We start from the raw sequence: 24233 nt of genomic DNA on the forward strand, positions 1-24233 counted from the left end.
TTCCTTATTGCCTAAGAAGTTAAATTCAAGGCTGGGTAAGCAATAAGGACAGATGGTTGGAAAGGGAATACAAGGGTAGTAGAATCTTCTTCCTCTTATCCTCACAGTAGTGATGAGGAAAATTCTCCGGGAGCTCAACATTAAGAAAAAAATACTTGCGTAAAATACTAACATCTCGTCAGTGTTACAATGCAAAAACTAGCATTCATTTCCAATTCTCAGCGGTTGACTTTTTATCCTAATCCTGGTGTCAAGAACAAAGACAAGAGTAATTATTTGAGACTATAAATCAATTCCATTAAGCTGAACATTTACCAAGTCATGACATCAAATTAAATTGGCAATTAAATAGGGTAACATGACATTTCAAGTTCTCTACAGCGAGCACCACACTGTTTACCTCAACACATTCTCAGGATCTTCATATATATATATATATATATATATATATATATATATTAATGAATCAATACATTGGGTGCAACATGACAACTTGTAACACATACAGGGTACTTTATTAAGCATTTAATTATATTGTTTCTTACTGATGTCTCTCAAAGTTGTTTAAGGCTGGAACATTAACTTACCACAGTCATTAGAAGCTTATCAAACCACTGCAGTTTGAGCTCTGATTTTGGCCACATGTCTGGTCGTAAAGCTGTCTTCAGAAGGTTGACACAACGTCGAGAGAGCAGTTCTCCTGGAGAGCCAGCCGTGTTTGAGTTGTCATTTACCTAGAAATTTAACAAGAATAATTACTAAGTAGCAAATACTATTATTGTTGTTGTCAATATTATAACGACAACAATAATAATTTCTATACCACACTTCCTCTAAGGATCACAGGGCAATTTACAATATAAAAACACATAAACACAAAAAATACCATGGTAACAAACAAAACAATACCCCCCCAACAGAAGTTGCTGTACTATAACTCCCATCATACCACTGGCCATACTGGTTAGAACTGATGGGCATTGGAAACCAACCACTGCAGGACCCTAGGCTGCCCATCCCTGCTGTATAGAGAGGGCCAGAAGATGACAAGCTAGACTTGCATGCTGAAGTAGACTCTCCCTGCAGACAAGCCCATTATATAGCAAATGCAAACAAAAAGGAATTGTTACTATGAATTATCGTTTGTGGATCCGAACAGAGGACACTTCTCTGAAAAGAGGCCCAGCGAGCTATTATTCCTGCTTCTGTGCGCTATAGGGGTTGCTCCCCAACTAGAAGAAGGCACAAAATGTATAAAAAGCACTTCAGGGCCCAGAAGAAGAGCAGATTCACCCCACAACGCCCAAAGGATACAGGAGGTGGAAGGATGTGCCTGTTTGGACAGAAGGGGCAAAGTAGGAGAAGATCTCTTAGAGGTGGAGGTGGAAGGAAATCTACCAAACCTACTCCAAGGTTTGTGAAATATCCTCCATTTCTGGGCCCTGGGATGCTTCTTATGCATTTTGTGTTTTCTCCTGGCCAGGGAGCAACCCCTATGATGCATAGAAGGAAATAGCCCCCTGGACCTCCTTTTGGATAAATCGTCTCCCACAGGGCAGCCCCCAGTGGCACCACCACCAAGAAGGCCTCACTGTACGGTCCAAGATGGCTGGTACCGGAGAAAGCACTCTTTTTAAATTGCAGCTGCTCTGGTTACAGTTTAATTACAGATCACAGTGTCGGAATACGAGATTAGCAGAAACAAAGTGAAGATTGGTGTGCTCATTCTAAGCTTTTTAAAAGCAGTATATACAGGACAAAGTGATCATGGCATCCTCTCACTTCAGCTCCGAGAAAGAACACAAAGTAAAAAGTACAAAAACACAACAGAGCGGAAGAGATAAGGCTAGCTTCCGTTCTCAGGCTTTCCAAGCCTAGAAAATAAACACAGACATGTGATGTAACAGTCACACTTCAGCAACGGAGGAGTGAAATGCTAACACACAGTTCCCCAGCCTAGTCTTCTCATCACCTCCTTCCTATGCTAGGCATCCCAGTGAGGATGAGAAGCAATGCATTCCGTAGCCCGCAAAGAAGTCCTACTCCACACTGCCCATGAAAAGTCCAAGGAAGGAGAAGAGCAAATGGAACACTGAAGATCTCCCTTGAATGGAACAGTGATGCTGTCTTTTTCACACCAATCAAGCAAATCTGAAGGAGCGTCTCCACCCCCATCATTCTGCCCGGACACTGAGGTCTAGCACCGAGGGCCTTCTGGCGGTTCCCTCACTGCAAGAGGCCAAGTTACAGGGAACCAGGCAGAGGGCCTTCTCGGTAGTGGCGCCCGCCCTGTGGAACGCCCTCCCATCAGATGTCAAAGCGATAAACAACTACCTGACATTCAGAAGACATCTGAAGGCAGCCCTGTTCAGGGAAGTTTTTAATATGTGACATTTTAGTGTATTTTTCATCTTTGTTGGAAGCCGCCCAGAGTGGCTGGGGAAACCCAGCCAGATGGGTGGGGTACAAATAATAAATTATTATTATTATTATTATTATTATTATTATTATTATTATTATCATCATCATTATCATTATCATTATCATTATCATTATCATTATCATTATCATTATCATTATCATTATTATCATCATCATACTGAAGAGAAGTGCACAGTACCTGGCAAGCAATTCTAATGAGGAAGTTGATGACCGTATCGGTGTGTTGCTTGTCAATTGGCTTTGAAAGGAGCGCATCAGCTCCAGGCAGTGACTGGCTGCGTCCGAATACCTGAAGAATAATAATATTAATAAAGCAGCACATCTGAAAGTACATTTGACTTGAAAAAGGGACAGCAATTTCCTGCGTCCTTCTTGAAACATGCACAGTTCACCAAGAAGATATGAAAAAAAAGTACAGGTACATTTGAATTTTGTCTGCAAGAAAATGGGGGGGGGGGGTTTGACCCTTACTGCACTTATTGCGCCCGTCGCAGTCCTGAACCGCTTCACTTCTTGGCCTGAATCGACCGAAAGCCCCCTCTTCACAGCAGATGAGGCGGAACTGGCTCCTTCACTACTGGCACCCTGATCCATATCGGAATCCGGCTTTTGGGGAGGTGGGGAGAGAGGAGAAAGAAGAGCCAAAGAAATTGAATATGGGATTTCTATAGAAAGGCCAAGGATTCCATACAAGACAACGAAACAGCTGAAGTCCTCTTACCTGCTGATCTTTGATTCTTTGCAATTCCCATTTGATGACCACTTCTGCCAGGTCCACAGCCAGTTTCCTTTGCTCGATAGTAACACTGGGAGTGAAGCCCAGTCTCTGCATCGCACTCACCATGTGCTGCACTAAATGGTGCCTCACTGGATAGTAAACCTGTGGAAATTTCCCCCACAATTATTGATATAAACATATATATTAATACCCTGCCTTTTACCTGACAGGGACTCAAAGCGGCTTGCAGATAAATTAAGAACAGATAAAAACATAGGGGAAAAAACAATCATTAAACACAATTAAACACACATAATTACAATGAAAGTTTGGGACGCAGGTGGCGCTGTGGGTTAAAGCCTCAGCGCCTAGGGCTTGCCGATCGAAAGGTCAGCGGTTCGAATCCCTGCGGTGGGGTGCGCTCCCGCTGCTCGGTCCCAGCGCCTGCCAACATAGCAGTTCGAAAGCACCTCCGGGTGCAAGTAGATAAATAGGGACCGCTTACCAGCGGGAAGGTAAACGGCGTTTCCGTGTGCGGCTCTGGCTCGCCAGAGCAGCGATGTCGCGCTGGCCACGTGACCCGGAAGTGTCTGCGGACAGCGCTGGCCCCTGGCCTCTTAAGTGAGATGGGCGCACAACCCCAGAGTCTGTCAAGACTGGCCCGTACGGGCAGGGGTACCTTTACCTTTACCTTTAATTACAATGAAATCAGCATGGCATCAGTCGTTTCATTAAAAGCAGTCAGTTTGCAAAGGCCTCCTAGAATAAGGAGGACTTAACCTGCCAGCAAGGAGGGAGCCAATCTAATTTCTCTAGGTAGGGAATGCCAAAGTCTGGGAGCAGCCACCGAGAAGGCCCTCTCCTGCATCCCTACCAAGCATGTCTGTGAAGATGGCAGGACCGAGAGAAAGGCCTCCCCCAAAGATCTCAGAACCCAGTTGGACAGCTTGGACGTAAGCAGTGTGCATAGGGCTTTCTAGGACACAACCAGCACTTTGAATTGTGCCCGGAAACAGACCAGTAGCAGAGATGCCGTAACAAGGGAGTCGTATGTTCCCTAGAACCAGCCCTAGTCCATGATCTGTCTGCGGCTCTTTGAGCCCATTCAAGTTTCTAAACACTTTTCAAAGGCAGCCCCGCACAGAGCATGTCACAATGGTATCTCCCTATATAACGTTCATACCTTCTGCAAATATGATATATCCTTCAGAATTAAGAAGGAAGAGAGTTCTCTCTCCCTTCCTCCATTCTCCTGCCACTGGAGCAAAATTAATGGTAAATACAGGGGCTGAGAAAAAGTTGTAATCTATATGTTCCCGGGAGGGTGGAGGAATTAGGAATAGACTCCATTATCGTGCTTCCAATGACATCATGAGATACAGGAATCCGATATATGCTCAGAAATAATACCAGGTATTTTCCAAGTTACAAAAAAGAAAAAAACACATTTTAGTCATTTCCAAGCCTTGGGACGCCCATCCGAGCAAATCTCTGAATAACCCTGCACCACACCTTCTGAATGGTCGGAATGTGCCCTTGAAATCTGATAATGCTTCTTGCTTGCGGGCAGGGGGAGGAGTTCATGGATTTTGCATGGCTGTAATGTAGCATATTGTGTAAAGGTAAGAGAGACATCCACCCTTCTGCCCACTTTTGCCTCTGGCCCTGGTATCTCCTGGAAGGTAGGTTGCACAGGAGGCAAAGTTGTGCTTGGAGTGTACAAAGTTCCCCACTCCTGCGCTAAACAGCGTTGGCAACTAGGTATTCATCAGGTGTGGGGCAATGTTGTTTTTCAGTCCAGGAGCCTCAGGTTTTTCTAACTGAGCTGATAAATATGCTTTACAGGTTATGAAGCTGGGAGCCATCTAACTCTTCCTCCTCAATTCAAGCTGTGCAAAGCAGGCTTAGGGACACACTGATTCCGCCAGTGCCTTTGAAACCTAGCAGGGTCAAAGCATTACACGGAAGAGAAAAGCCAACCTTTCTAGTTTGTATACTGTATTTTAAGCGCCTCTGGCCGATGGATTACAGACCACTTTCATCTCAGGTTTGCGATTCTCTCTTGAGCCCACAAAGAGAGCAAATCTTTGGGGGATTATTCTAAAGTGGCAAAAGTGCTCTCGCAGTAGCTCCAAATGACCAGAAACGTTGGGAGAGGGAGTATTCACTGCACCAAGAGCACAACAGTTCTCGTCCTGCACCAAAATTACTCCCCTGGGCCCTCAGAGGCAATCCAGCCCGAAAATCAACACAAAGTACCCTTACAAAGTGTTCTGTGCTGAAACAAGCCACTCCAAATTTGATTTGTGTTCTCTGGCATTTAAGAACATCTCGGAGGGTTTCTGTGTGCACTGAAAATTTATGCCATGCAAACACCACTGATGAGGTTATTTGGGTCAAGACCAACACTTTGCATGACCACTTTATGGCATTTTGGGGTGGGGGTGGGGAGGCACGCATCTTAATGCCCAGTAAGAGACAGAGAGAACATTATGGCCGGCATTGTATCCATTCATTACACTGTTAATCCATTTTATGGAATAATGTGTGAGGAAGAAGCTTTTAGACTGGCCACTGGCTCAGAAGGAGCTCAACCAGTAATCAGACTGGATGAAAGGGTGCAAGCTCCCAGTCCCCTCCCAACCAATGGCTTATAACCCTCAGAGGGGAGGAGCCCAGTGATGGCAGACGGAGGGGGAAAGAGAACTGGTGGGGCAGGATAGGTGCGATTTTCAACCTTCCCCTGGTGAGCAGGATTTCTTTGGTGTAATGCTCTCCACGGGGAGGCTCGCCCTGGCACCTTCCTTTCATATCTTTAGGGACCAGGAAAAAACATTCCTCTTCTCCTGGGCCTTTGATTAATTAAACCATCCATGGCCTTTTAAACTGTCCTGGTGGGGGGGGTATTGTTTTCATAGGTATTTTTGTGTTTCTATGCTGTAAACTGCCCTGTGATCTTCAGATGGAGGGTTGTAGAGAATTTTAATAAATAATAAAGAGAAATACCTTGAAGTGCTGGACTATTAAATGCAAAATATGGACCAGCTGGGGAACGGTGTGACCTTCTTCCACTATGATTTTCCTTGTCCAGTGGGTCAACATCTGGTGGCCATCTTCCATCCGAGCAGGCACTGCTGGCGTCAGAATAGCCATGGCTTGCCGAACAATGGCTCGCGCCTCCATCGCATGAGCCTTCAGGAGGCTGTGAAACACCTGAAGAGGAGGAAAACACACACAGCTGTATAAAATAAAATCCAGAAAAGGAAATAAAGGTTTTCAACCAGGGAGTATGGACCCACAGCTAAGTTGAAAGGCTACACCAGGTGAAGTGCGCCAACGTTGTTGCTGCCATGTTGGATTCCAACTAAGCCTATCTAGACCAAAGAAGGCCGTCTCAGTAGTGGCGCCCTCCCTGTGCAACGCCCTCCCTTCAGATGTCAAGGAGATAAAGAATTACCGTATTTTTCGCTCTATAAGACGCGCCAGACCACAAGACGCACCTAGTTTTTGGAGGAGGAAAACAAGAAAAAAAATATTCTGAATCTCAGAAGCCAGAACAGCAAGAGGGATCGCTGTGCAGTGAAAGCAGCAATCCCTCTTGCTGTTCTGGCTTCTGGGATAGCTGCACAACCGGCATTCGCTCTATAAGATGCATACACATTTCCCCTTACTTTTTAGAAGGGAAAAAGTGAGTCTTATAGAGCAAAAAATATGGTACATCACTTTTAGAAGACATCTGAAGGCAGCCCTGTTTAGGGAAGTTTTAAATGTTTTTTTCTATTTTTTATATATGTTGTAAGTCGTCCAGAGTGGAAACCCAGCCAGATGGGCAGGGTAACAACAACAACACTCATTTTATCAATTTACATGAGTGCTGCAACATACCATTTTTTAATAAGATACATATTTCTGGCCAATTACATGCCCACCTTCTTATATCTATCCTGAGAGAGCTCTGTATATAGTGGGGACATCCTGTTCACTTTCCAGACTTTTTCTGTAGCTTTCTAAAAACTTCTCCCAGCATGCAAAATCAATAGCTTCTCAGCCTTTCAGCTAAGGTTAAGTGTAAAAAAAAAAAACACCGCTTTTCATTTAGTAGTAATGCTAAGCTACACTGCTCCGTGAACTGACATTTTAGGGTTAACAATGTGTATTATTAAGTATAAATCAAAAGTGCAAATATGAAAGTGGAACCCATGTGGTAGATTGTAAGTCAGAGGTGGGTTTTGGATCCAGACCAGTTAAAGACCACTGTGTATAATTGATAATTTGGCACTTTTTGTAAAACTACCAGGTGGACAACATAATGGAGGAACAGTCATTTTATTTCCATCCTCCCATGTATTGGAGTGTCTGCTCCAAGATCTTTCCGGCTCCCTGGAATCTTCCTCCAACTACAAGTACTATGATTTTCAAAACACACTAGTCCAGGAGGGTTAGACAATAGGAAGAGTGGATTTGTCCACAGAGTTGTCATCATCACAACATTATCTTTGGCCCACTCATCTGAAAGCTGCACAAACAGTATAACCTGACCACCATTCTCATCATCGTGACTATCTCAAACCCCACCAACCCTTATGTTTGTAGCTAACACTCTTCCCCACCCCTGTCCTAATTAGGTGAAGGGTGATCTATAAATTAAACATTCAAAAAATGTCTATCTATGAGGGCCTTCTGACAGTTTCCCCCACTGCAAAAAGTGAAGTTACAAGGAACTAGGAAGAATACCTTCTCGGTAGTGGCCCCTGCCCTGTGGAATGCCCTCCCGTCAGATGTCAAAGAGATAAACAACTATATGTCTTTTAGAAGGCACCTGAAGGCTGCCTTGCAATGGGAAGTTCTAATGTTGGAGTGTTTATTGTGCTTTTAATATTTTGTTGGGAGACACCTAGAGTGGCTGGGGCAACCCAGCCAGATGGCTGGCACATAAATAATAAAATTATCATTGTTATACAGTGGTACCTTGGGTTAAGTATTTAATTCATTCCGGAGGTCCGTTCTTAACCTGAAACTGATCTTAACCTGATGCACCACTTTAGCTAATGGGGCCTCCTGCTGCCGCTGCGCCGCCAGAGCACGATTTCTGTTCTCATCCTGAAGCAAAGTTCTTAACCCGAGGTAATATTTCTGGGTTAGCAGAGTCTGTAACCTGAAGCGTATGTAACCTGAGGTACCACTGTAATGTATTTGGTACATATGTAGCCATATATATGGCCACCAACTTGGATGAATTCAAAACAGGGTGGGAAAAATTCATGGAGGACAAGGTTATCCATGGCCACAATCCATGGTTGCAGGTGGCAGTGCTTCTGAATGCTAGTTTTAGAAACCACAGGAGGTGAGATGCTCTTGTGCTCAGCTCCTGCCTGAGGGTTTCGCATGGGCATCTGAGTGTCCATTGTAAGAACAGGATGCTGGGCTAACTGGACCGTTGGCCTGACGCCACAGGCTCTTATGATGTCCACTTAACATGGCTACTTAACCAATGTCCAGTTTCAAAGAATATGGGGGGGGGGCACGCAGAAAGATTGTGGACACGTTTTAAATATGAATCTACACACACATATTACCTGTAAGACTATCTTCTTGTGAATGGCGAACTTGGCGATGATGTGCGCTAGGAGCAAGTGTCCACTGTATTTGCAGGCTGGATCTACGCATGCCTTCGAGAGCAGGCAGGGCCAGGCAAAGGTCATGAGGCGCCGCAGCTTGCTGTTCCGGTTCTTGTTGTTGTCGTGAATGTGGTGCGGCGCATGCTCCACGAGAAGAGTGGCAAACTGCAAGAGGTAAATCCTGAGCGAATCGAGCATGTCAGCTTGCTTTTCTGGATCAAGTACCTGACCCCAAAACAGGAAAAGGAAAGGAATTTCAGGATGCATCGCCAAACAAAGCGCAAGGGGCTCAATTCACCAGGAGCTACTGCTAGGAGCTACAAAGGCTAGAACTGGGAACCTGCAGCTTTGTGCATGGCTGTTCCATGTCTTAAGCCCCGCAAAGGGCTGGAGAATTTCTCAAGGCAGCAAAGGTTTTCCAGGTAATGGAATGTCTCCAGCCACCCAAGGCTGGCCATAGAGAATCTTTGCACCAGGAAATGCCACAAAGGATTCCTGTTCAAGCTAGGACCTTGCCTTGGAAACAAAAGACAGTGCTTACTGATCTCAACTTGACCACCACCCCAATGCCCGGATTGGGTTTGCTTGCTTTCTCCCCTCCTTAGGCTGAACTACCTTTGTTATAAATACACTGGTGATGCTTTCGGGGTTATCTCCTTCTGGGTTGGGGGGCCCCAGAAGCTGTTCACCTTCTCCCTTTTCAAAGCTGTGCAAGAAAGCCGGATTCAGAATATGTTGCAGAACCTGCAGATCAGGGGGGGAAAGAAATCATTTATTTGTTTATTTTGAATGATTTCTGTCCCGGTCTTTCTCCCTAAAAAGATTAAAGTGGTTCACAATAAAATGAATTAAAAAATCAATAAAATGTAACTATCAAGGTCTTTTCTCTCCTGCCCACCTCTCCCACCCCCCACAATTCTAAGTTACAATAGTGCTTTTAAAAGCAATTGATGACTGATGCTAACCGATAACTAAAAACCTCAACTATTATGGAGAAAGCTCTCCAAGTGTATCAGGCTTCTGCCAACTAAGGCTTAACTCCTTGATATCCACTTTCTTCGATCAAATTATGTGCAAGAGAGGTTAATTATGTGCCACCAAATTAGCAAACCAGCTGCAGATCTCTTATGCTTTCTATGCTTTCATTGTGGTCTTTGGCACTGAACAAGCTGTTGCCTCTGCTTCAAAGTAAATATACAGAAACACAGCAACTATGCTTACAGCAAGATATACTGCACTAACAACCAGGGCAATTAATTTTAAATTATCTTAAAATTTCAGTGATAAGGTTTTTTTTAATGCATAACAATGCAAGCAGGAAGCTTCCATGTCCTCTTTTAAAGTGCAAGATAATTGCAAACTTTAGTACCAAGAGTCACTGTGGATCCCTCTGGAAATTAAGCTTCTTCCGCCAAAAAGAGAAAGGCTCTAGGCAAACAGGTATGTCAATATTCAAGAATCGGGGCAATCAAATGGAAGTTGAATAATTGTTGACTTCACCCATTATTGCTCTTCTTTAGGCTTGGCATTTTCACAGAAGTAGTTCTGCCAATTATCAAACCCTTGTTGACATTTAAGCAAGCAACTTGCATTGCCCACGGAAATGGAACCTAAAAATACCAACCCGTTTTCATTTAAATGATTTGCTTTACCTTGGCTTTAAGCTCATCTCCAAAGTTGGGATCACTGAAGTCAACAAAGCGGAAGAAGAGTGCCCGTTTTTGGGCAATGGTGTAATTTTTGGGAATCTCCTCTTCCATGTATTCTTTTAAGAAAGTCATGTTGCAGAGGAAACGGCCGGTAAAGGCCCGGAGAAGCTGGAAGAGCAGCTCTATGTCACCATAATTTCGCCTAAGGAAGAAGTAAAATATACAAGGCTAAGCAACATCAAGCTAAGAAAGGAGTTCTGAAAAAGACGTGCTCTGTATAACACTGAAGCACCCAAATTTCCAGTGGACACCTTACAAAGAAAGCTAGCTTCAACCAGCTAGCTTTCTCCTTTCTCACCAGCAAGAAGTATTTCCCCATCACTTACTTGTTCACTCAGGTGTAGGGAACCTTGGCCCTCAAGCTGTTGCTGAACTACAACTCCCATCAGACCCAGCAAGCATGGTCAGAGTTGATAGGAACTGCAGCTCAACAACTTGTCAAGGGCAAAAGGTTTCCCCACACCTGAGCTAAAGTGAAGTCAGCTTAGCTTCCCAACTACCCAAGAGGCCTCTGTTTAACCAAAGCATACATTAGGGGAAGGAAGAGGAACCTGTGGCCTTCCAGATGTTGGATTCCAACCCTCATCGGCCCCAGACAGCTTGGCCAGTGGTCCAGGGAACACTGATGGCACCATTTTGGCTGCATAAGGACCGGCACTTGGGAGAATTGGAGAATTGCTATTAGCCTAGATCAGTAACTGCAGGCCTGAGGGCCAAGCACAGCCTTCCAGCCCTCTCTCTCAGAACACTCCCGGGACAAAGCTTTTGCTAGCCCTGCTTCGTGCCCTGAGTGTTTTTGCCTGATTGGAATGTGTCCTTGAACTCTGGCAATGCTTCTTGCTTGTCTAGGTTGAGGCAGAGAGGGGAAGGATGAGCATCTATAGAAATGAGCCGCTTGTAACATTTGCATTGATTGCTCCACCCACTTTTGCCTCTGGCCCGCCCACCACTGCCATGTGGCCTTTGGAAGGTTGTCCAGAAGGGAATGTGGTGCTCTTGACCATGAAAGGTTCTCCATTGGCCATGAAAGGTTCTGCATTCACAGATCGACATACTTGCAGTAATTCAATAAGCAGTACGCCAGCAGCTTTGGTTCCTTCCAGTTTGTGGCTGCCATGTTCTCCTTGCGGTGCCTTTCCTGAAAAGCTTCGCTGACCCATACTCGCCTGAGCTGGCTCACCAAGGAATGCTGGTTCGCCAGCCAGCACTCATCATTCTTCACTATAATACTTATGATCTGTCAAAACAAAAGCAAGGACATGTACGCGGTACTTAAATAGCCCTAAGCGGGTTATTAGTTATGTCCATTTAATGTTTCCTTTCCAGTAGTTCTGGAGAAAGACATTAAGAACTGCTCTCATCTCTTCAAACCATAAGGGAAATGGGATCAAAGCAGGAAGGTGGGGGAGAGGGAGGGAGCAATACAGGAGCGTATCCAGTTTAGAAGAATTTCAAAAGGAGGTCAGATACACACACACACACACACACACACACACAGTGCTGCCAATCTACTATATACTTTGGAAAGCGGTTTGTCTATTTGTTTTCTATGTATTCAGATGCCTCTTGAGATATCATTGCCAAACCCGGCATGAGGGTTCCTGAGGAGGCAGCAGCGGACTTCGTCAATGTCTGGATGCCAGGCACAATTTTAATTCAAGATGGTGGACCAAAATGTGACTTTGGTGGCTTCTGGCACATGTTCAGCTCCCTCTCAATATATCATCACCAAATTCAGCATGAGAGTTCTGGAGGAGGGTGTCTTCATAGTCATTTGGAGGCCAGGTGCCATTTTGAACCAAGATGGTGGACCCAAAAAATGGCATTCCTGTGACTTCACCCAATTCTTTTCATGACGGGTCCAAATGCACAAATTACATTATCTATTTTTTTAAAATCACATTAATTTCTGGTTTCTAAAAGTTCCTGGGCAGCACCAGGCACTCCTTGCTAGTAAATACAACAACAAAGGATTAGGAATAGACTGATGGGACAAACAGAGGAGTGGGGGGAGAACTACCATTGAAATACACCAAGGAGGAATTGTTCTTGGACAGATTCCACAAATCTCAAACCAAATCAGAAGGTGCAGGTGTGAACTATTCAGTGCAATTCGGTAGGTGGAATGCCATACCTTGATAGCCTGAAACTGGAGATCGAGGCGCATTGTGCTGGTGCTGGGAGAGCCAGGGCGAACAGCTGCTTGAGTACCGACGGGTATCAATAATGTGATGAAGCGATTTGGATTAGCTGCCAGAACATCACGCAGTGGCTTCGCATCTTTATGTTTTAAAAAGCTCTGGTTTTGAAACGATAAAAGAAAACTCTTGATGAAGGCAAGGAATTGTTTCGGAAGTCTGCCAACAACATACATTGTGCAGTTTTATACATGGGTGCAGTGTCAGCTATATCTGAGCAGTCTTACGCTTAAAATTGCTTACTTAAATATCATACATTATTTAGATCAGTCTTCTCAAACTTGGTGCCCTTCAGAAGACTATGGGCTACAACTGCCATCATTAAAACACTGGCTATGCTAGCTGTGGCTGATGGAAGCCAGAGTCCAACAATATCTAGAGGGCACCAGATTAGGAAGACTGAGCTAGAGCAGTGGGCAGACTTCAGGTCCTGATCAAGTCCAAGTCCTGATACAACAAAATGCTAATTTAGCAAATAAAGATGAAAGAACTGTTCTAAATCTTCACCTGTACACTCCCTTCCCTACGTCTCCTCCTTTATGCAGCTCCCTCCTTTCTTCATGCTGGTAATTATATTTCTTACTATATAATAACATTTTAAGGATGTTTTCACACTGCAGTTTGCATAGCCTCCAATAGGCAGCCGTGAGAACGGCAGCGTGATGACAAAACAACAGACTGTTGCCCAGCAGGCGAGAGAGAAGGTGGACAGTCCAGACTAGCTGCAGAGGAAGAGCCAGGACAGGGCAGCTCCCCAGCAACTGTCTTGCTCTTATATGGGTGCACCGTGACAGCCAATGATGAAGTTTCTGCCTTAGCACTGTAGGAGGCCAAGGAGGAGACAAGGCAAAGTAGGGTAGAATGGTTACTGGGGAGATGCCCCAGACATTTGTGGCTTGCATAGGCGGTGTTTTGGCAAAGCTGTAAAGTAAGGAGCACAGTTTGGCCAAGTGAGCTACAAAGCAAAATAGAGTATCAGCAGAGTCAATGAAATAGCCGACCAATCAAAACATTTTCCTGGAGTTTGGCTGCTGTTGCATGGGGCTCAGCAACCTGGGAAGGTAGTGCGTCTAGGAGAAGGAAAACTCTGATCCTAAACCTCTAGTGCCTTGCGGGATATCTTCAGGAGAATAAAAGCCTAAGGAGTAAACTATGCACATATCTGGAGTGGAGAACCGAAGATGGTTGGGATAGTGACTTGCACACCTTCTTCCGGCAACTCCTGCAGCCAAGCTGGTACATTGCTCTGCTTTCCTTTGGACCACATCAGCGAGGCCAAGAGGGGGGTCTAGGCAGCCCCGGACCTCCATACACACAGCCCAAGCTTGCTCCCTGAGAAGGTCACTTCGGTGCTGCTAATACAGCAGCCTGACTTCACCCCTGGAGGTGCACTCCATTGTTTCTCAAGACAGATGGATGCCAACAAAAAACGATGGAATAGCCCAGCTTCCCTTCTTTCCCTCTGCTGCAGCCCAATGGCTGCTGCTAGGTGACAGCGGAGAAAGATCTTACACTTGCAAGCACCTTGATCATCCACCAGCATTGAAAGTCAATCAAACAAAGCAAAACACCATGAGTTACCATGAACATCCTGCTCCACTGTGGATCATTTAAGGTTGCTTCCATCATGAACAACTCAACCGTCTGTGATGGATGACGCGTCAGAAACTTTATTAATGGTTCCCTGAACGGACTGCCAGCCTGCGAAAACAAATCCCAGAGAAAAAGAAGCTTCATTTAGCATGTGGACAAGTTCAAGGCAGCTAGGGTTGCACTCTTGGGTTATGTTTTTCTAAGGACTGCAAACATGCCAGCAACGCCCAAGCCTAGAATTATGGTTTTCTCTCCAGCACATCTGAACCTTCAGTGTTTTCAGTGGGGAAATGTTTGAAATGTCACATTATCTGGCCCTTTCTCTCAAGGGCAAACTAAGCAAAATGTTTCTATATAGCTACAGCGGAACATTGTATTTCTACATGTAATTCTAATCTGACCACAAGTTTGATCTCCCTCCACTTTATGTATGTATGTATGTATGTATGTACCTGTGTGTGTGTGTGTGTGTGTGCGCGCGCACACACACACACACACACACAGAGTTAAATTCTCATTTGGACCTTGAAAATCCATTAGAACTAGTTCCAAACTCTTTTAAAAATGGAGTAGAGTACAAGAGGGGTGTCCACAAATCAATGTTTTAAATCAAATGGATTCCACAGGGGAGTTGAAACAATTCAAAACACAATTAAAGCAAGTATTACAAATGGAAGAGCAGAAGCAATTAAGGAAATTAAGTGCCATTTTACCTCTATCAACATAGCCCGTTCTGTTTTCATCACAACTTCCAGTAAGGGTTTAACGAGTGTCTGAGGAGCAGCTGGGATCAGATGAAATAGGTTTATAATTGCTGAGCAAATCTTCATTTCCTACAGACAAAATGGAAACATTAGCAAGCATCCATTTACTTTAAGGCAGCGTTCGAATGCAACACACAACGGATCCTAATGGGAACTCTATTCCCCTTTCTAGGTGTTAGCATGGCTGGCAAACCAAAGCAAGGAGTTAAAACAACAACTACTTACCCAGGGCATGTAAGATAGCTGTTTTGTTCTGGGGGAGGGGGACAATGGGTGGCTAGATGGTTCAGTTTGCTTCAATAGTGCAACTTTAAAACTTTGGGGTTTTATTTTTTTAAAAAAAAATGGTATGACAACAGTGGTATGGAGGTTTGTGAATGTCCAATGTTGGGCACACTAACTGCGTGAGTCTCTCCAAAAGGCAAAAGCTGCTGCTAAAAGCTGGCTTGTACAAAACTATAAAGGAAGAGTTCTGTTTGGCCTGCATCAGAGTTCAATTCATATGGGCTAGCAACTTCAAAATTCAACTCTATCCTCCTACAGCAGAGGCCGGTCCATTGGGGCAAGCAGGGCACTGCCACACAAACTTCAGTCTGCCTTCATCCAGCCTCAACCTATCTGCCTTCTAAGTTACAAACATTCCAGGAGATCACGGAATTCCGGCCAGCTTCCTCTTCCTTAGCCTCCATGTTGACCTTGCTGAAGTTAGCAGGGAGGAGGATGGGGACAAAACTAGAATTATCTGGCTCTACTTCCCACTGGCTCTGTTCCACCTATGGTTCGGACTCCTTGCATTCTGCCTCACCAGTCCCAAAGGTCATCAGCCACTGACCTCCAAGCTTTTCCACAGACCCCAATGCAGCAAACCTCCTGTTGACCATTTGGGTAGTTTCTTATGTAGGGTTATGACAAACACCATAGAAGGAAAAGGGGCAAGAAATTGTGCATGCATACACACAGTACATTAGGTCTAGCAAGGTGGTTGCATTTCCTGAACTGAATGAAGCACATGTCTCCCCCACTTGAACAGAGAGGCCTGCACAGCCGCCAGACATTAGAATTAGGAGTGGGGCCTCAGTTTTTGCTTTGAAATCTGTTCCTTTTAGATGTAGCAACTCAAGAAGGCTTCCGCTCAACGTATGTACAGGGAGGGAGGGAAACTGCACCAAAAACTTCCTAATTTATTCATTTAAAAAAAGAAAACATGCTTTATAAGTCCTTCCACAGGTCACAGCAAATGCTACTGATACAACTCCGCCACAGACAAACAACAGAGGACAAGTCACAGCACTGCACTCAAGGCACAATGCACTTCGCCCAGTACATAACAAATACAGCTAACAAACCATAGCAAAACAAACCATAAACAGAGAGAGAGAGAGAGAAAGAGAGAGAGAGAGAGAGAGAGAGGAGGAGAAGGAGAGAAAGAAAGAGACAAAGGAACGGAACGAAACCCAAACAAAGAACCTCCTGGCACCTCCACTGAAAGTTCTCACCTCTACCCCTTCCATGGCAGGCTGAACCGAAACAAAACAAAACAAAAATTCACAGCGTGAACAACAACGACAACCACAAAAACGTAAATGCAAAAGAAAAGTGTATATGCTATGCTTCAGAGCAGAGTCAGAAACTGACTTTAGTAGGGTTAGATTCTCACCTCAAACTGACAGAATGGAGACAAGGAACATCTCCCGCACTCGGAAATACTCTCCTGAGGATGGGGAGGAAAAGCATCTTTTTTTTGTTTTGGCTGTTTGTACACACACTGAATACATACAACTTCCCATATATATATCTATATATATATTTAAAGCTTGCACACAAGGAGGAAGAGGAAGGATATTAAGGGATGAACAGGACAGTGAAGGCGGCATTCAGATTATCTTGGGAGACAGGCAATGTCCACAGAGACAACAGAAAAACAAACCACCTTTCAATGCTCAATAGAGTAGAACAGAACAAACTGGAATCACAAACAATACCCTTGGCAAAAAAGGTCGTAGTATAGCATTTCTATATAATGTATGTACCCAGAGGAGTGCTGAGGAAAGGTAATTGTTGAGAGTGAGGAAAAGTGTGTTTTGAGTGGAAGTATGAGCAAATGGGTGTTTTTACAGACTGACTGTGCTACGGGTGTGTTTGAGCAGGTGGAAAATGTGTGAGCAACTGAGCGAGTAGAACCATAGTTTTACATCATACTGTATTATTGTATTTTGCTGTTTGATTACTCTCACAAACCATTTTAGTGAAAATTAAAATGAAACTTTAAGAGGTGTTTTGGGGCTAACCTAGTAAAACTGATGTGCGTCATAATAATTAACAACAGCGCTTAGTAGAATTTCCACCGGGGAGAGAACAGGCACACGTTTTTACCACTGCTCAACAGAAGTCATGGCAAGGTCATAAAATGCCTGTGAATGGTTAGAGGATGGAAGCAGGATCTTCTGAGATTTGTAGGGCAGCTTATCAAACAGCCTGAAGAGGAAGGGACTCTCAAAATGCACATTAGTCACTGACTAAGTTTGGATGATGCTATATTGGCTGAATATGGGACGCAGGTGGCGCTGTGGGTTAAAGCCTCAGCGCCTAGGGCTTGCCGATCGAAAGGTCGGCGGTTCGAATCCCTGCGGCGGGGTGCGCTCCCGCTGCTCGGTCCCAGCGCCTGCCAACCTAGCAGTTCGAAAGCACCTCCGGGTGCAAGTAGATAAATAGGGACCGCTTACCAGCGGGAAGGTAAACGGCGTTTCCGTGTGCGGCTCTGGCTCGCCAGAGCAGCGATGTCACGCTGGCCACGTGACCCGGAAGTGTCTCCGGACAGCGCTGGCCCCTGGCCTCTTAAGTGAGATGGGCGCACAACCCCAGAGTCTGTCAAGACTGGCCCGTACGGGCAGGGGTACCTTTACCTTTATATTGGCTGAATTAGACAAGATAAGATTGCTACATACAGTTGCTTCATTCTTCTCTTTGCATAAGCCAGGAATTCTTTAGTTAACTTTAGTTTCTTGTTACATCCAAACCAGGAAATCATAGTTAAAGACTTCCCAAGATATGAAGCCATGGTAAAGGTAAAGGCAAAGGGACCCCCAACCATTAAGTCCAGTTGTGGCCAACTCTGGGGTTGCGGCACTCCTCATGCTTTACTGGCCGAGGGAGCCAGCATACAGCTTCCAGGTCATGTGGCCAGCATGACTAAGCCACTTCTGGCGAACCAGAGCAGCGCACGGAAACGCCGTTTACCTTCCCGCCGGAGCGGTACCTATTTATCTACTTTCACTTGACGTGCTTTCGAACTGCTAGGTTGGCAGAAGCAGGGACTGAGCAATGGGAGCTCACCCCGTCGCGGGGATTCGAACCGCCAACCTTCTGATCACCTTCTGATCGACAAGCCCTAGGCTTTGTGGTTTAGACCACAGCGCCACCCGCGTCCCTATGAAGTCATGGTACAATTCACTAATACCTTGTCCTGTTTGGGAACCATTAACCATAGTTTCTTGGTTTTGGTATAGCAGAAGACTCTAGTAAGGTGGTGAATCCCTGGCTTGCACAAAGGAAGGAAGGAAGCCATGGCATAGAACAAAGCTTGTTCACATCACATCTTATGAAACTCAGGTGTGACTGCTCAAGCACAGCCACAAGCCTAATCTATATGAGAGGATCGCTGTGAGAACAATATAGGGAGAATGGGGATCTGCCTTGAGCTCCTTGGAGAAAAAGTGACAAATAACAAACAATCCATTTTTAGCCGATTTGAAGGAGAGACTCTTAATGCATGCCTGCAGCTAAACACAATGGCTGCATACATATGATCATGCTGTCAAAAGTATCCAATACAGCAGTGCCAGCTTTATAATCCATGAAGCCATGAAGCACGGCTTAATTAGCACGGGGAATGCAAACCTCTTGCAGGCAGATACATATTAAAGCAATAAAGAACCTTGTTGTTGTTGTTTTTAATTGGTATGAAAGGAGATTAAGGATTTGGGTAAAGTCTGCCCCAACACACAAAAACACACACACGGGGGGTGGGGGGGTGGGAGAGAGAACAGCATTCTTAAAATTTCAAGTTATGTTTTCCTGAAAGCGCAGTATTTCTATTGCTTCGCAAACAGGGTGGCTTTGCTTCAGATGTTGAGACTTTGGGGGAACTCCCAGAGGGATGCTCCACTTGAAGAGCTAGTGGAAAGGCTGAAAGCAAAAGGCTAGGGAAAGCGCTTGCTAGACTTCTCACGACAATGAAGCAACCCCAAGTCACTTCTTCGCTGTCCACAGCATGGAGCCGTATTTTGCACACAAAAACAGGAGGGACACGGCGGAGCAGCACTTAAAATATACTTGCGTTTCACCTCATGGGGGGGGAGCAAGGGGAGCACCCCCATGTCCAGTGCCCAGTCCCCCAGTCCCCCTCTCCGAATGGTCACTCCTCCCCCAGAGTCAACACTAGTGGCAGCAGAAGGAAGGGGAACTTACTATGATAGCCCACAGTTGATTCCCAATAGCTGTTAGGGCAGGAATTCACCATGAGCAATGAAAGTGATAATGCCTAGAACAGTTCTGCCACACACCTCCACATTTGAACAGTAGCTGAGACTGCTGTTGGACCAGACTAACTCCAGTGGCAAGTGCTTACAGGATTAAAGCCCCAGCTGTTAACAGGGATCTGCAATTTCTGAGTGGCCTTGCTGGTCAAGGCTGTAGGCACCAGCATCCCCTTCTCCCCTACCAAACAGAAATGTGGGGAAAGCACGCCAGGTTGGGCAAAGCTTCTCAAAGTCACCCCAGGTAATGTCACCCGACACAAACACACACACTACACACACTGCTGGGTTTTCCTGTTTAGAAGAGTAGCCGACTGGGCAACGCTGGTAAGAAGTGCCCTGAGCAGCACTGCCCAACCCTTCTTTCCCAGCACTGGCCTTTCCCAACAGGACATCTGGCAGGAGAAGGGTTGCCTGGACACCACTGGACAAAGGACCAAGCAGGAGCATCCAGTTTCCCTCCTCTGTCTTTCCTGCTCCAGAGTCAGAAGGTTGGTTAAGAGTGCTTCCTGTTCCACCCTAGGCGGCTGGCTGCGTATCACACTCCCCAGAGGGTTGTGTCACCCTCATCATGGCAAGTGCATCTGTTAAAGCCTGGCTGTTAGCAGCAGTTGCACCTACTGCGATGTATGGAAGAATTTGTGTTTTTAAGTGGTTGCACACTGCCAGATATAAAAGAATAGCACAGTCTATGTAGCCTACATGAGTTAAAATACCATTGCTAACGTTTCTCAGATTACGGCCATCTTGAGGCAGCAGGAAGTCACTCTCAGGCAAGCATTTATGCCACCAACTACAGGAAAAAGAATACTTACCTGTGGTGGCCCTTTACAACATGATTAGATCATGTATGCTAGGCATGTCCAAGTGTAGCCAACATGGTGCCCTCTAGATGTTTTGGACTACAACTCCCATCAGCCCCAGCAAGATCTAGCAATGGTCACATATGGTGAGTTGGCAACATCTGCAGGGGACCATGTGGGCCACCCCTGGCACAAAGTGAACAGCCAAATCAAAACATGCCAGCTTCGCAGGCAAGTGCCACCACCAGAAAAGCAGGTATCAACCATGCTAGCTATACAGGACACCAGGTTCTGAGGAAATAGATTTGGAAATATCAATTGCTAGGGAGGAATAATGTAGGAGGGCTACTGCCTTCGTATCCTCTTTGTGGGCTCTCTGGAAGCAACTGGCTGGCCACCGTGAGAAACAGGATGCTAGGAAATATGGGCCTTTAGCCTCATCCAGCAGCACCCTTTGGACTCTGTTGGGGCAAACTACCAAGCTCCTGTCTCCCTAAAGCCTTGCAGGTATATTAGGGGGGGGGGGGAGAGAGAATTTGCTAAAGTGGAACAGTGCTTAATAGATTGTGCCATACTTAGCAGTTGAAGCACAGGAGCCTCGAAAGGACTATCCAAGCCTAGTGCAAAATGCAGCAACACTTCAAAAGGTGGTACATCCTTTCTAAGTGTTTATTAACTAATGGTGTTTTATACCACGCCTGTATTCCCACATCACCACATACAATGCTTTTAACAACGGCCAAATGTTCACACTCAGACTGAAACCATATTCGGACACTGCCTTGTCAAGCTTCTTCACCCTTTCCCCCTTTTAAAGAATGAATTATTGATAAATATGTATATTCAAACATTAAGAGTCTGCAACAGAACTTTTTCGTTTACATGAAAGAGCACACGTAGTTGAGAGCGAGTTGCTGCTACTGCACAACTACTACTAGTCAAAAGAGGCTGCAAAAGTCCACCATTAGAGGGGTGGGGGGGTTGGCCCAACTCCTTCTCATTCACCGAATCTTGTGCCAATGAAGCTCCTGGGTGAATTAAACACATGCACACGAAAAATCAAGAAATTAGCAATGCCTGAAAACTTTCAAGTACCAGTAAGCTAGTACTTACTAGGGATTGTAACCTGAGGAACCCTAACATCCCACACAAATAGGCTGATAATACCTAAGAAAACTGATGGTACAACATTGAACAAGCCTCGGCCTTTTAAGCATTATTTCCCCAGCTTTCTTCACAATCTCATTCCAGTAGCAGTCTTGCATTTCATGTATTGCATATATATATATATACACACAAACACACAAAGATTTAGCTTGCAAAAAGGGATGGGAGAATAGTACATGCTGCTCATTTGCAAGAGACGTGGAACATCCAGTAACATTGATTTGGAGCGGGGGGAAATCTCTAACAGGTCAAGGTGTTTTTCTTAAGGATGGATTTCTGTTAATGACAGTGTTTGTGCTTCTTGCTGAATCCAATGAACTGGGATGGATTGCCAGTGAAATCACTAGGGGTGCAACCAACAGTTTTCATATAAAGCACAACCTCAATTCACCCTGCAACGGGGTGCACTCTTAAGGTCTTCCTCCACACTTAAAATTCAGCAGCTAGCATCCCACAAGATTGAGCGTGGCTACCATAGAGTAGGTGAACATCAAGCATCATCCATAACAATTCTGTAAAAGCATTAAGAATTTGTCTTTCACACACACACACACGAAGACATTCATTAAGCAGGTATGTAGTTCGCTGAAAGGAAGCAGCTAGCGTTTACAGTCTCCCCAACATTTCATCCCATTTGCTTTGGCTTTTCATGCCCCAGAAAAAGAACGGAATCAACTTACATTTCCATCACTCCTCTGTCCTCCTTTGTGTGTAATAACTACCACTTCCATCCATTTACGCAGGTGTTGCTGTGGGGGAATCCAATATCGAGAGTTATTTCCTGCTTTCTTACAGCCTCTGTTAGCTAAGCATGGCCCATGCAATTATTTACAATAAAGAAACTTTGTATAATACTTTGGAGCAAGCTGAAATTGTATTCATTGGGGGGGGGGGGGTTAAGTGAGGAGGCACGGCTGCTATCTACAGACACTGAGGGCTTTGCAGCCAAGACATTTTTCATTTTTGCCCAGGTAGAAGAAGTCAATGAGATCTTTTGTCCAGCCGGAATCTATGAGAAGATTGCTTCATGCTCCCTGATGCGGAACTCATTCTAATAAGTGGCCTTAGCTCACCTCAAGACCTACATCCTAAAGCTATGAAGAAACCCCCAGCTTGATGACAAACGTATGTTGTCTCCAGCTGTGCCATGACATGTGAACAAGGTCACATCTAAGTTCCCCATTGTGCCTGGTGCAAGAAGGAATGAGGGTGGGTGGCAAGGGCAGCAGCGGTGGAGGCGAGAGGAAGCATTCAGTTCAGTGCCTGCCACCTGGCCATGCCACTACTTAGGGGCCACAAATCTCAGACCAATCAGCTTCAGCTTAGCATTAAGTTCTTGTAATACTGCAAAAGGCTCACACAAGTAATTTTACACACACACATCTAAAGCCAGCAAAGTTTTTCCAAGGTTGAAGGGAAAGGCAGACGCCTAAGCAGAACAGCAAGGAACAGGGATTCCGTTCCAGTTGGAATATTCTGTTTGTGCTTCTAGCCCCTATGACTAGAACCTCAACTGGAAGAGTCCCTGGCCAGGATTTTACCTCTGCTATTAATCCACCTCCAGCTACCCTTGACATTCCAGTATTCAAGCTCTGCTGGAAGAGCTCATTTGAGCAAGAGGTGGCAGCGGTAACATCCTACACATAACAGACCAAATTTGGAAGTGGGGGTGAGGTCAGAGAGACTGGCTTGTCGATTCTCTTCAAGAGCCTAGCTGCAAGTTCCCAGTTCCAGTTTTTGGGTTGCTAGTGGCTGTTAAACCCTTGGATGTTATTTTATTTGGCACAACTGGACAACAGCATCAAACATAAATAACAAGGTGGAGCAGATTCTAATGGTTAAAGACACGTTCTTGTTCATGCATACTGAATGTTTATTATAGCATTAGAAATAAAGTTGCCAAGTCTATGAATGTTCACCAAAGTAGCCTGACATTTTGTGGTTTGTTGTTTTTAAAAGGGGGGGGCATGCTTTCATTTCAATTTAGCAGCACTTTTTTAAAGCCAACTAGTTCACATTCGACCCCACATCCGACACCCAATTAATCCACAGTTAAAGAGAGAAGAAGATTCTTTGTACAAATCTATTAAATAGCTTTTAAGCCTCCTCTTTGAAACTTTCAATTTCAGAGTGACATTTGCTTAAAAATCATTCAAGCGGTTCCATGTTCTTACCATCATTTGATCACAGAATTTGTCATTAAAGGAGTTAGGGAACAGTCGAGTCACTGAAGTTAGGCGATTCACCACATTTAGCGTCAAACTTCGGTAATCACCCAACATCATAAGCAGAGGCCTCATGTGCGTGTGAATCTGGTCAACTTCAATTGTAGCACCTTCCAAAAACTGACAGGAAGTAACAGAAGCAACATCATAAAAGTATTTCCATGCAAGCATTTACGTGAGCTGGTATTTTTGACTGCAAGTTTAAAGCATCCTTAGAGTGGAAAGGGAAAAAACCCCTACTGAAATAATTGTGACTTTTGAGAAATAAAGTACACAGGCCCAGTGCAGACATAACTATGGTTTCTTGCCTTAATGTTAGTAAAGATCCCAGACAGAGTGAAACCCCATGACTGAAATTGTTAAACAAAGGCTGATTCCAGAATGCATGTAGCAGCAGATAACCAGAGAAACCACTTGCAAGCAGAAAGACTGCAATGGCTGGGGAATCAAACCGTTAGCCT

General features: G+C 44.9%; 1 protein-coding gene across 4 annotated transcripts in view; it reads right to left on the reverse strand.

Moving 5' to 3' along the window:
* TRRAP (transformation/transcription domain associated protein) overlaps positions 1–24233 on the reverse strand; it is a 167047-nt gene that overhangs the window by 102930 nt on the left and 39884 nt on the right. For 2 of the 4 annotated variants that reach the window (XM_079953623.1, XM_079953624.1), the window contains exons 30-45: positions 23722–23892; positions 22228–22296; positions 16700–16753; positions 16539–16559; positions 14992–15111; positions 14267–14386; positions 12622–12786; positions 11543–11724; positions 10431–10629; positions 9394–9522; positions 8737–9003; positions 6167–6373; positions 3164–3322; positions 2914–3048; positions 2621–2731; positions 588–734 (exon numbers count right to left, since the gene is read on the reverse strand). In XM_079953623.1, coding sequence (XP_079809749.1) covers positions 588–734; positions 2621–2731; positions 2914–3048; positions 3164–3322; positions 6167–6373; positions 8737–9003; positions 9394–9522; positions 10431–10629; positions 11543–11724; positions 12622–12786; positions 14267–14386; positions 14992–15111; positions 16539–16559; positions 16700–16753; positions 22228–22296; positions 23722–23892 — 2256 coding nt within the window. The remainder of the gene's footprint in view (positions 1–587; positions 735–2620; positions 2732–2913; positions 3049–3163; positions 3323–6166; positions 6374–8736; positions 9004–9393; positions 9523–10430; positions 10630–11542; positions 11725–12621; positions 12787–14266; positions 14387–14991; positions 15112–16538; positions 16560–16699; positions 16754–22227; positions 22297–23721; positions 23893–24233) is intronic. The other 2 variants (XM_079953625.1, XM_079953626.1) reach the window with 2 other exon arrangements.

The sequence above is a fragment of the Podarcis cretensis genome, assembly GCF_951804945.1.
Source record: "Podarcis cretensis genome assembly, chromosome: 14".
In the NCBI taxonomy this organism is placed as follows: Eukaryota; Metazoa; Chordata; class Lepidosauria; order Squamata; family Lacertidae; genus Podarcis; species Podarcis cretensis.